Source organism: Pollicipes pollicipes, unplaced genomic scaffold, assembly GCF_011947565.3.
Source record: "Pollicipes pollicipes isolate AB1234 unplaced genomic scaffold, Ppol_2.1 Scaffold_5724;HRSCAF=6776_pilon_pilon_pilon, whole genome shotgun sequence".
NCBI lineage: Eukaryota > Metazoa > Arthropoda > Thecostraca > Pollicipedomorpha > Pollicipedidae > Pollicipes > Pollicipes pollicipes.
The window spans coordinates 38380426-38393681 of NW_023596746.1; the positions used below are offsets into that span (position 1 = coordinate 38380426).

At 56.5% G+C, this 13256-nt stretch overlaps 1 protein-coding gene across 1 annotated transcript in view; it reads right to left on the reverse strand.

Moving 5' to 3' along the window:
• The window catches only part of LOC119103531 (frizzled-4), a gene marked incomplete at its 5' end in the record, with an annotated part of 16980 nt that extends 13476 nt beyond the window's left edge, over positions 1–3504 (reverse strand). The window contains 1 exon segment of the mRNA XM_037227110.1: positions 3338–3504. Coding sequence (XP_037083005.1) covers positions 3338–3504 — 167 coding nt within the window.
• Between the last annotated feature and the right edge of the window lie 9752 nt (positions 3505–13256).

Below are 13256 nucleotides of genomic sequence, written 5' to 3' on the forward strand. Positions count from 1 at the left end.
GGTCACAGAACAGGACAGAATATGGTGTGGCAAGACAAGGGAGAAAAGCGTAGGGTGAGGTATAACAAGGGAAGTGAGGGCACAAGAGATGCAGCCGCAGTGCGGGCTACATCAGCACAAGTGCGGCGACGCCGTACAGCAGGACGGGGAGCAGCGAGGGACGATGAGGCAAGGCTGCAGCGGCAGCCGATGTCGGACGCGAGCGGTTGCCGGGGCCGTCCCAGACGACGGCTTGCCTTGCCAGAAGCTAGTGCCGTGACGTCAGAAACCGGAGATCAGACGTTAGCATCTGCGGCCGAGAATAAGAACGTCCGAGGCTCTTACTGGGACGTCAAGGGCTTACATCCCGAAATTGGGAGTCGTGGACACGACATGCAGAGCTCGAAGAAGACAATCAAGGTTTAGTCAACAACAACGTCGGAGCGAATGTCGAGCGAGAGAGGAAGCGGTCATGTGTACTAGCCAGGGGTGTCGGGATTCGAGACGCTGCAAAGTTCGGAAGTCGCAACTCCGCGTGCGAAGGGACTCGGGAGCAGGATCTGAGGTCGGAGCTGGTGCCGCGAGACTACAACAGCGCGGCCCGGGTATCCGAATGGTCCAGAGGTGGAGGCTCGCCGTCCAGGGACTGCACCGGACCACACCGAACCGGACCGGAGCGGCTGGGCTGGTAGGCCCGCCCGCCGGCCGCGCCAGCGCCGGACACCGACTGCCCTGTTTATTTAATGTCGTCGAGCTGTCGGCCTCACCTGGGCAAACGTTCATCGGTTAAATAAACAGACGGGCGCGCGCCAAATCTCCACCAATCAGCAGCCGATGGCCGGCCCAATAAACACGCGCCAAGCGGAGGTATTTTCGCGGGTGGCGTCCGACCGAGACGGCTGGTCGCGGCGGCCCGCCGCGCCGCGAGCTCCCAGCACCCCGGCCCCGTCCAGATGGCGTGCGACGCCCGGCGAAGTCGACCGGGCGGACGGGCCGGTGCCAGCGCTCGCAGCGGCTTCAGCACGTGAAATCCAGAGCCGCATAACGGTGGGTTTACATGAGAGCACAAACATAGTCGAACACCATCAGAGCAAAGGAATTCAAAGTCTCGTGGAATACTCGGTTTGCTTCCGGGTCGATGATCCCCTTTTAGATTGTACATATGAGATTGAACTGGATTGTATTCGAAGCTCTTCGTATTAAGACAGGATTCTAACCCTAATCCAATGAGCGTTAATTACTATATCCGGGGCGTTTCACAGCGCTGCACAGCAATCACCGTCTCTTGATCGACGGGCTGTGGTCTCGGTGCAGGGCTCAGACACCCGCAGACTAATTTTCCTAATTGCCTGCAGATATGGTGGCTATGAGAAAAGCAGATGCGAGCGTGCAGACATCCAAAGCATTGCGGGCGGGATAGCTGTCGACCATAAACACGTTGCGATACATAGCCATGCAAGTGGCCAAATATGGCAAATGCCGTTGACCACCGAACTGCTCCTGACTTCCATACACTGCCCTGTCCACACTGACAACCGGTGTTCTCGTACATCACAAGGCTGTGTTCTCACATATGCGTCATGCATATCTATACACATTGGGCACATGTGGACATCTGTGCACACAAACACCGGCAGCGGGGCAGCCATTTCGACGCCTTTTCCCTCCCCCTCGTGTGCGGCGCATGCGGGTCGGCGGCGGCGTCGACGCGCCGCGGTCGCGGTGCACGGGGGCGCACACCGGGCGCACGGGCCCAGGCAGCGACATCTCGGATTTGTTTCAGAAAGGATTTAGTGTATCGTTAACGGCGCGCTATCTTGGCCCGTAAATCTGGCCCGCTTTACGGGCCGTCCGCCGCTGCGTCGTCTGACGTCTTTATGGACCGTGCCCATTCCTAAACTGACCCGATCCGGTGAGCCATGGACCCTCTCGGCAACCTTATCCGGCCGGGTGCGCTGCCGCATCGCCGCGACGCGGAAAAGGTTTCACCACCGCGGCGCCGGAGCGTAGAGGAGGCCACACGCAACACTGCCACATCGCCGGGACACAGCAGTCCCACCGACGCCGCCGCCGGGGCGCAGACGTCCCACTGAGAGGAGACTGACACCGCCGACGGAGGAGGACGCCGCCGCCGGGGTGCAGACGTCCCACTGAGAGGAGACTGACACCGCCGACGGAGGAGGACGCCGCCGCCGGGGTGCAGACGTCCAGCTGAGAGGAGACTGACACCGCCGACGGAGGAGGACGCCGCCGCCGGGGTGCAGACGTCCCACTGAGAGGAGACTGACACCGCCGACGGAGGAGGACGCCGCCGCCGGGGCGCAGACGTCCAGCTGAGAGGAGACTGACACCGCCGACGGAGGAGGACGCCGCCGCCGGGGTGCAGACGTCCAGCTGAGAGGAGACTGACTCCGCTGACGGAGGAGGACGCCGTCGCGCTTCAGTCTTGTTTATGGACATCGCTGCTCGCAGCTCGGACTCAAGGACCAGGCGGCGTGCTGTGAGCAGCAGCGCGCCCGCTACCAGCCATTACGGTCCTCGATTGAATCAAGATATTCCCGTGCATAGAGCAACCTGATAGCGTCCATTTATCTCGGGCGAATAAATAAGAATGGCATTAACAGGAAGGAATGAAATGTCAAGGCTTTCCGCTGAGCGAGCTGGTCTTGAGAATCAAGGCTCGTGCATAAACTTGTCCAAACGAACGGGATCTGCGGAGGACGTGTCGGCTCTTAAAGGCCTGAGGAGTGACAGGACCCTTCGGTGACTAATCACAATAATCGCGAGGAGTTCCGCATTCGCCCGCGATCGTCATGAGTTCTCTCGGCAGTGGCTGTTACAGGTCGGCCGGTAAGGTGCCAGGTTGGCATGTCGCTGACTAACGCAGACATCGCCCAGGCGCATTCTTCGTCGGAAGTCAGACGCCCCCGCGCCGGGGTGATCTGGACGATCTCCGCACACATTTTGCATAAATCGTATCGGGAACACACGTGATTCGGAGAACGCGGCATTGGCGTGGCAGCACGTGACGAAACCACATCAGAATGCACAAGGGTGCACAGCGGCGATTGGACGGCGCGCACACGGGGTAGGGGCGGCACGGTACGCGGTCACAGTTCGCTTGCCCCCAGTCCTAATCCCAAGTGAGCTCGTCAAGCCGGCCCGACCATTAAATCCCGATAGGGTCCCCTTCTCCTCATCGACCATTCTGGGTCGTGACTCGAATTGTGATCAGGTCAGATCCGCACAGTGTGTCGGAAAGCTGCCACTGCACTCGCCGTAGGCGCCGAGTCCGGCAGCACGGCACACCTGGCGGACAGCGCCGCCGCACAGGCGTCATCGTCTCCCCCCGGCTCACCGGTCAGCTCGTCGGCGTCGACGGCCTGCAGCACTAGGATGGCGGCCGTCTTCAGCGCCGGCAGGCCCCAGGCGACCAGGTGGAAGTAGGTGCTCTTCTGCTGAATGCGCTCGTGCGACCACTTGAGCCCGGCCGCCAGGAACCAGGTCACGGTCAGCATCACCCACCTGCGGAGGACGGGGCGGGTAGTGAGCGGAGCGATGCCAAGATCGCGGCCGGACACGGGAGGTGCCACCGAGCGCGGGGAGAGCGCGGCAGGGCGCGGGGGTGTCACCGGGCGCGGGGAGAGCGCGGCATGGCGCGGGGGGTGTCACCGGGCGCGGGGAGAGCGCGGCAGGGCGCGGGGGTGTCACCGGGCGCGGGGAGAGCGCGGCACGGTGCGGGGGGTGTCACCGGGCGCGGGGAGAGCGCGGCAGGGCGTAGCGGGTGCCACCAGGCGCGGGGAGAGCGCGGCAGGGCGCGGGAGGTGTCACCGGATGCGGGGAGAAGGCGCCGAGAGCGCGGTCGGACGCGGGAGGTGTCACCATGCGCGGGGAGAAGGCGCGCCCATGTGAGCGGCTCTTCGTCTGGACAGCGTCAACAGGCCCGTGCAGTGGCACTCCCGTTGTTTCCAATGTCCATCCGCGGTCAGCGGTTGGTCGTGTGGCGCCGCGCTCCACTGCCACCTGGAAGCGGGGTAACGGCACCACACGGCGCTCCCCGTCGTCCCCATGCTTTCTCAGCACCCCAGCTGTGGCAGCTGAGCCAGAGGGGACCAGAACATTTATCACATGGTGGCTGAGAAGAGCCTCCCGCCGCTGCCAGGATACCCGATCCTCAACAAGAAAACGCTTTTCAGCCAGATGGAGCAAAAACTTAGTTCATGGCTTGTCGTTCACGGTCAAGCTGCAGAAATCTCCTCAGTCAGAGAGAAAAAAAAAATACTACCAGCTTTTATATTTAGCAGGTGTTGTCCGGTTTCGATCCAATAAAGAGTACTATATCATTCATTCACGCCAATGTTTTCAATGGTCATGAATGGTGCAGCATTGGTGAAATAAAGTCCGTAAGACTATTCCCGCGAACATTGTCCGCTCCTTTTTATCTAACTTACCTCAATTTGCGCGGTGTAACACGAGCTTTGCAAATTAGTGTTGTGTTCATCCATTACCGAGCAGCCAGAACGTACCATACCCGAACAGCACCATCGCCGCTGACTGGACCTGATGTCAATCAGGCGACAGTGCCGCCGGACTCTGCGGCCCTTCTGCCAGCACAGGCCAGTAGCCGGTCCCTGCCAGACCCAGTGGCTCGATCTCGCAGATCACACAGCCCATTCGAACCAATCTTGCGCAGGTTGTTATGGGCGCAAGCGATCAGGCTTCGCGTGCTTCCCGAATCCCCTTTTCGACATACTATTGTGACCAGCAAGCGCAGAGCTCATTTCTCTCCTGTTCCCTGACAGCCATCAGGCGGCCATCTGTCTGTGCTGTGCCGCCCAGCCTGTTCTGCATCCGCCCCTCACCCGCCGGTGACCTAGCCCGTCCGTCGGAGGCGCTGCGGTCAGCCTCGTCGCCACCGGGCCGCACGCCGGCCGCCCGCCTGATTGATGATGATTGATTTCGTCCCGAGCCGCGGCCGGTGCGGCGGCCTGGCGCGCCGCTCCGCTGCAGACTGCACGCCCCAGCCCAGCCCGGCCCGGCCCGTCCCCCAGCCGCCGGAACCGGCTGCCGTATCCCGGCTGATGTGCCCCGGCTAGTGTATCCCGGCCGCTGTATCCTGAATCCCTGGCTGCTGGATCCCGGCTGAGGTGTTCCGGCTAATGCATCCCGTCTGCGGTATCGCGACTGGTATTTCCGGCTGCTGTGTTCTGACTGCAGTATTCCGGCTAGTATTTCCGACTGCTGTGTTCTGGCTGCTGTATCCCGGCTGGTATTTCCGACTGCTGTGTTCTGGCTGCTATATCCCGGCTAGCGTTTCCAGCTGCTGTATCCCGGTTGGTGTCACCGGCTGCTCTGTCCCGGGTGATGTACCCCGACTGGTGCTTCCGGCCCAGCCGGTAAGGACGGACCCTTCGCCTCGGCTCGGCCGCGGCTGACGCTTGGGTACTGCATGAGAGTGTACGAGCGAACAGCAGCCGCATGTGCTAAGACATGGTGTACATATATCAAGTGTTTGCATGCGTGCTGGGTTTGTCCCTTTGTTCATGCCTTTGTCTTCGCGCGGCGCGTTTGACGAGTTGGGGTCCAGCAAAGGCCCAAAATCCTCGCAAAAAGCTGAAATGTAGTAAAAAGAAACCTGTGATCCCTTGGCCTTGCTGATAGTAGCAAACGCTTCTCCTACAATCTACCGTACAGAAGAAAACGATACAATGAGCACCCGTGTGGCAGGTTCCATACATATGCGGGGAAGCATATTAATCTCTCTCTGGTGAAGCCTCATGACTTTGTTTTTATCAACGGAGCCTCTCTCCCTTTCTCATTGTTTTAAGCCCCTCTGTCGCTCCGCGCTGTTGATAGACATATTACCTGCTGCTATCAAAGCACCGCAAAAAAATGCGCTACGCCTTTCATGACCGTTCCCGTTTGCAAGCGCCCGTCCACCCTCACCGTCAGTCCCGACCTGGCTGACCCGCCAGCCCTGCCTCTCACACAGGCACCATGGGACGGCCCGCAGTGGCGCCCCGGGCGCCAATGTCCCCCCCCTCTTCCTGGCCCTGGTATGCGGCCGAGCTGTGTGTACGCGCCAGGTACACAGAGCCACGTACCTGTCCGGCCCCCCGCCGCCACGGCATAAACGGCGCGGCAAAAACGCCGCGCCGCAAAACACCGAACCGCCTACAGAGGCGCCGCCGTCATCCCGGGCCCGTTAAAATAGCCCGTCCCGGCCGCGTCGGCAGCGACGAGCCATGGGCTACCTGCGACACCCGGTCCTAGAGCCGCCGCGGACCGCCCCCGCATCCATCCGGGTGGGGCGTGGCTTTGGTCGGCTGCACGTGGGAGCGTGTCCCGGACCGGCCTTGTCTGTTGATCTGGAGCTGCGGCGTTGTCAAACAGGGCGGCCAGGCTGCGGCTCTCTCGAGACGTCAGTCGGGCGGGGCTTACGCCTTGTCTCCGGTAATCTGAGCCGGTCCGGAGGCAGCACACCCATCCGCTGGAGCCGGGGGTGTCACCTGCGCCCACACCCAACCGGCGCGCCTCCCTATACGGCCACATCTAAATCAAACAGCATTGTGTCCATGCTGATTGGCGGGGCGTACTCTGTGTGAGCGTCTGCAGGGCGAGCTGTGAGCGTGCAGTGAGAACCGCGCATGACTGCCTAACTCACCACCCACACAGACAACATAGACCCCATTACCAGGCGGCTACCACGCCCGCGGCCTCCAGCTGCCTGAGCGCTGGCAGCTGTCGGCCTGGCGGCCACGCGGCCCGTCCCGGCGGCAGCTCCTCAGTAGCCGCGCGACCTCTGGCGACCTGCGGAGCGGCCATCACGTGACGGCCGGCGGCGGCGGGCTGCGCGGCGGGGCGCTCGTCCGACCGATGGCGTCCCAGCGGGACTCGGCTGACGGACGGCCGGCCGCCGGCGCCGCCGCCCCCCGCCGAGCGCCCGGGGCGCGGCGGCCGCCGCCGCCGCCACACCGAAATTGAATTCGGACCGCGCCCGGCCGGCGGTCGCCCGGGGAGGGAGAGGAGGTACAGGAAGGGAGAGGATGCCCAGGGAGGAAGAGGAGGCTCGGGGAGGAAGAAAGGTCCCAGGGAGTGAGAGGCGGCTCGGGAAGGGGGAGACTCAGGGGAAAGAAAGGGCCGCGGAAGGGGTGGCGGGCGGGGAGGCCCGGGAAAAATACCTTGTTAACATGGGCAGCTGTGATTCGAATGGAGCCGGGACCTGTCCTTGATCCGAACTATCGGGCCCATGTATACACTCACGCGACGTTCCGTTGATTCGAATCATGCGCCGGCGGAAATATCTTCCCGTGAGAGGATCATCCGTTCAGGAAGGGATTTCGTTCGAATTATCGATGATGAAGGCTGCTAAAAGCATATTTGCTGTGCATGACAAAAAGAAAGAAAGAAGAAAACTGCCTGGCGCATGCAGTTCTGTTCAAGGCTATTTCAGGTCTGGTGTTTCCGCTTTTCCACGGGTTTTTAGCTACTGCTCAAGACGATCCGAGTCCAGGATGGAAAAGAAAAAAGGGAAAGAAGGTGAAGTTGACACCATGCTATTTCAGGCACTCTTATTATTGAGGGCAAACAGCACAGAAATGCTCAGATAATCTACGCTTGTTACGCGTTAATCTATGCAGACAGCAGGCGTCAGCAGTGTTTGGTGTCGCCTTTCCGTCTCGAGGTTAGATTGATTTACATCTGGGACAGGCTCCATGCTTCCAAAAACCATATGCAGCTCGTGTGGTCATTTTATATGGCCTTGACTCGTTCTCACTTTAATTTTTGAATTGCTCTTGAAATTCTTGCCGAGAATACCACTAGTTTCTTTCATTAAGTGAATACCCAAAGGCTCCAGGATTGTTTTTGCAGATGTCCTTCCAATGACTTGAACGTCTGGTTGAAAACCTATTGGCTGGAGGGATGTGCTAAATATTGGTGACTGGCTCCTCAAGGGAATATAAAGTTACATCACACTGGTAGCCCAACTGGCAGGGAAGCAGGGGCTGAAATATTTGCTTTTGATGCAATTAGGTTATTGGTTGCTTGTAAATTTAATGTATGTGAGATAGGTAACTCAGTAATTCCTGCATGATATGAAGGATCAACAAATATAGACTATAGATCATTGCACATTATGGATCATTACAGTCAGCTCAGAAGGTGAACTTTTCTTGATGATAGGACCAAAATTGCCCAATGATGGTTTCAAAACATCAAGAAAGCAAATATGTACACTGGATGAAAAAGCTGTCATCAGTACTCTGCTAAATCTAGGTTTGTGTATATAATGTGGAAGAAAACATTGTATGAATTAAGTAACACCTAACACAAAGGCAACTGCTGCATGGAGGACATGACTGTGGTGCATATCATTACCTGTTTTTGTTCTGGTGAGGAGATATGCTACCTTGGTGTTTCTTTGTGATGGGTGTCTTTGCAAGCCATGAGGTAGGTAATTCAACTGTCATTATAATGAATAATTTGTTGTGAATTTTGAGCCAAGATTGCTTTTGTCATGACACAGCTCTCAGGCTGGTTCACATGTTATGATCTTTGGACTGTGCAAACACAGCTGTTTCTGTCACCTAGCCACAAGTCAATATCACCCCAATGCTGTTGACTGCAAGGATATCAAAGCAGTATTTCAATGCTGGTATGTCAAGAAAGCAAATAGCTGCATTCTGACTCACCAGTCCATGCCAAGTCTGGGTGGCAGTGCTGCCCTCAGGTATCGATGCGACATTGGATGGGGAAAGACAACATAATTGCACAGTTTTTACCACTAACTGTTTAGTATTCATGAGTCATTTCTGTAGCTTAGCTAACTGTTGCAATCTGCTCATAAATGCATCAGCGTGGGAGTAGGTAATGTGTTCATTGGGCTGCGTAGATGACGTGATGCTGGGTGGCTCATCTGATCAGAGTGTGGTTAGTTTGTGAGTGTCATTGGCCAATACAATAAAATACTGATTTCCTGCTGGCCCTTGCGTGGCAGCAAATATTCAGGTGTCACAGGCTCCAGGTTTATCCTAAATAATGTCAGTCAGAACAGCAAGCCATGATGTACATTGCAGAATGGGAAGCAGTAGCCTTGCTTGCACTTTTTGGAGCTATTGTCATGCATGGATGGTCTAACACATGTTACTTAAATGTCATTTCTAGTCATTGCCAAGAAGCAGCTTATAGTTTTATTTACCAGTTTACTTCCTTTGTCATTCTTGATTGAATACCTGTAATCAAAGTCACAGTTCTAGCAGAAATATATACGCTGGAATACCTGTAAATCAGTTTTTTCCGTGTTGTGCAAATTCCTGTGATCGCGCTGCTTGCAATGCACAAAGTTCACATGTCCCAGGTTCACTAGTAAAGTTTTCATATAACACTACCTATGGGACAGATTCGGCAGTGCTGACTATGCAACCTTTGTGTTTTAAGTGCTATGGCTTGTGCTGTGGCTATAAAGCCCATGAGTCCCGCACAGGTCGTTTTTCCAATGGAGTCCATCTTCCTCCTCGCCTTCAAAACCGTCTCGCGCCCACTATGGCTGTTGACATTCGCCATCCATTAGCAGAGTACCGGCTTTTCTTTTTCTTTTTTTGTTCAGTTCGCCTCAACAGCGCAGTTTTCGCCTATAATCCGTTCCTTGATTCGAACTAAGCGGGATCGAACTATCGACCGCTTATCCGACGTAAAGCCAATTTCGCCCATGTAAACGCACCTCGGCGAGAGGTTTAACGTTGCATGATCCGTTCCGATCTTAATTCGAATTACCCTCGGCTGCCCATGTAAACCGGGTAAAAGAGGTGGCCCGGGGAGGAAGAATAGGACCGAGTAGAGAAAAAGAGCGAGGAGACCTCTCCCGGCGGACAGCGAGAGAGTAGACAAAGTTAGCGGACGACCAAGAGGACACACAATGAAACAGATAAGTCTGAGTGAAACTTGCGGCCTGCGGCAAACGTCAGATATGCGCATACACGTAGAGATAGACACGTAACATTGGTATCGCTATCCATATTCTTCGTCACAGGACTTTTGCGCTGCGCACGGCCTAAGTTACGAAAACTTTTCCTCTTAGTTCGACCAACAGCTCTCAAAACCACTATTTGGGCGACCCCGAGACTAACAGTGAGCCATTCGCGGGCGCCACCAGATCGTATAACGGGAAGCCGTAGCCAACGACCCATGCACAATCAGTGATCCCAGCGTCGGCTTGGCAATTGGCATATCCTTTTCAGCGACGGAAACGAAACGATCAATACACCAGCGGCACATACCAAAATTCTAAAAAGGGCGACTGCATGTCCCTTTTTCAGCCGATTGTCTACATTGGCACACCGCGAAAAGAGAAGCTCCTCCATCTCTCTCGGACCTGCTATCAGCTACGCCTGGCTACCTTTACTCAGCATGGCTTTGCCAGGGGCACGCCGCGATGCGTGTCGCTAACACAAGCACGTCAAAGTGAAATCCTTCACAGTAGACGTCCGATATTGGTATCGTGTTCACACTCGGGAATGACAGCGACAGTCATTCAAGGTGAGAAACAAGGATCGGGCTGCGGTGCGTATTGCATGTGAAACGCTACACGCCTCGGCTGCAGTCGGAACAATGGGTACTCGAGACGAGCGCTGTGTGTTGATGCGCACTGCATACCGGGGGCGTGTCATCAGCGCACGGCACGTGTCCTGGCTCATCGGAAGTGGGAATGATTTGTGGCACGGTCCGACCCTGGAATGTTTGGACCTGACACGGCGAGCGCGTCTCGGCCCATACCCAGCACTACTGGGTCCCGTCACGCCCGTCCGTCACGTCAGACACACGTGGGTGCGCCGCGTCCTTGGCAGAACGGGATACGAATTGGTGGAAGGAACAAGATCGCTACTTCGTCGTCCAATGCCTTTCCTGGCGAGCTCATTCTTGATGCGGTGCGTTCAAGTGTATAAGCTAATGACGTGGTGAGGACATACCCCTGAGCCGGTCGCGTAATTCCGGAGGTACGAAACGTCATATCACGCAACTTCGAACATGAAACGGATCCAGTCTGGAGAGGTCTGGTTGAAGTCAGTTTCGTTGGCAGGCTTGGCGAAATTGGCCTGACCAAACCATTAAACGGTTGATGCTTCCTTCCTTCTTGGAGGGAGGGCTCCTCCAGCCCACCATCGCACCCCACTGGCAACACTAGCGGCTGCTGGCTGAGAGCCTCAGTGTTCACATAAGGCGGGACCCTTGAGCAGCAGGCAGCCTCGGCCCGGAGCCCCGGTAAACCCAGTCTCGCCGTGTTATTAGTACTTTTGACTGTGAGCTTAATGTGTGATGCACGCAGTCCAAGACCCGCAACTCTTCGCCAGGAATTTTTGATGCGCTGCCCGCATCCAAAAGCCCTGGATTTGTCAAGCGTAGAACCACGCGGCGATGCCTGCTTGCCTTCAGGGAGCGTCCGCAAGGGAATGCTTGAGGCAGATCAGTCAGCGATTAGAAACTGGTCGTTGTTGTCACTGGGGCTTTTACGGCGCGCTCAGTGTGGTGTAGCCCGTCTAACCTTAGCAGGCAGGGCGGGCACCGCCCACACTGGTCGTTGAAACCTGGCGTAAGTGGATTTGGTTTTTATCTGAGCATATATAAATCACAGGCAGGGCCAGGAACCCAGGTGAGACGAGATCATTTCATCACGGTTAACTGTTCTCTTCCAATTGCGCAATGGAGCGATATACACACCTATACAAAAACAGGTCTACCTCTACTACGCGCAGATTTGCTGGCACACTCGTGTAACTTGTAAGTTTCGTCAGGCCTCATTTGTCGGGGCTTAACTTCGTCTCTCTTGGGAGAGTTCGCCTCTGGTTCCAACATGCTACCACGGGCCACGAGCTGACCAAGGGGAAGACATCGTCGCCAGATGTCCAGCGTGACCGCTGTGAGCCTATTCCAGACGCAATACCTCCAACTACAGAAGCCAGCAGCAAAGGGACCTATCATAGCTGAGTCGGTTGGGCCACCCCCGCGACCTAATCCCAACCACGTAACTTTGAACACGTAACGGCTCAAATCTGGAGAAAATTGCAGACTGCACTGGACAGACTCAAACGACAATGACTATAACGGCGTCGATGGCAATCTGGGCTGGCGCCCACGCCACAGCGCCACCGACAACCAGGCGTGAAACAAAAACGCACCCAGCTGAAGTGGGTGCCGCTACAAAAACTCGGCCCGTGTCACTCCGCCGCGGCGGCTGACAGGGAACTGCGAGCGTCGGGGCAGCGAGATAACTGCCGTAAACAATCGCCGGCCTGCGGTTTGACAGGAACATGAGAAGCATGTCGGCCGCACCCGGTCAGTTTGGGGTTTGACAGGAACATGAGCAGCATGTCGGCCGCACCCGGTCAGTTTTTGTCAGCCAGCACGAATCGTCAGCAGCGCCTGCGCCATGTCGAATCACGACCGCTTGACCCCGAGCAGGGCACGGGGCGCGGCTGAGCGGGAGATCAAGGTCATGCTCGCTGGGACGCGGCCACTGCGGTACAGCTTTCCCTTAACGGAACAACTGTGTCGCCGGGAAAACGAGGGTGTTTGGACGAGATTTTCCTAGGTGCCCTAATTTGGACTCATCAGGAAATGAGAAGGTGCTTAAAATGTTGACCTACGATGTCCACACCATGTAGCGGAGTGTTGCCCCAGCGATTTACACCGGCAGCGTCATTGATAATGAGCGACCCAATCGATTCGCTCCGTGGGCTGTTGCTGGGTGATTGCACGGCGCCACCGTTACACGGCCACCACAGGCCGGCCGCGCAGCGCACGAACGTATTGCGGCCCGAGTAACAGACGCAGGATACCAGTGGGTAACAGCGCATGTTAGAGGAGATCGAGTTTGGATGATATCAGGCAGGTGCAAGGGACCTCAGAAGAGTGGGGATGTGTTGGAGCGTGTGACAATGACACGAGTTAGAAGCTACAAGGAAGAAGGAGAGAGAGGGGGAGGGAAAGAGGGAGATAGGGGAAAAGAGAGAGAGATAGGGGAAAAGAGAGAGAGATAGGGGAAAAGAGAGAGAGATAGGGAAAAGAGAGAGAGAAGAGAGATAGAGAGAGAGAGAGAGAGAGAGAGAGAGAGAGAGAGAGAGATAGAGAGAGAGAGAGAGAGAGAGAGAGAGAGAGAGAGAGAGAGAGAGAGCGAAGATAGAGAGAGAGAGAGAGAGAGAGAGAGAGAGAGAGGAGAGAAAGAGAGAGAGAGAGAGATAGAGAGAAGAGAGAGAGAGAGAGAGAGAGAGAAGAGAGAGAGA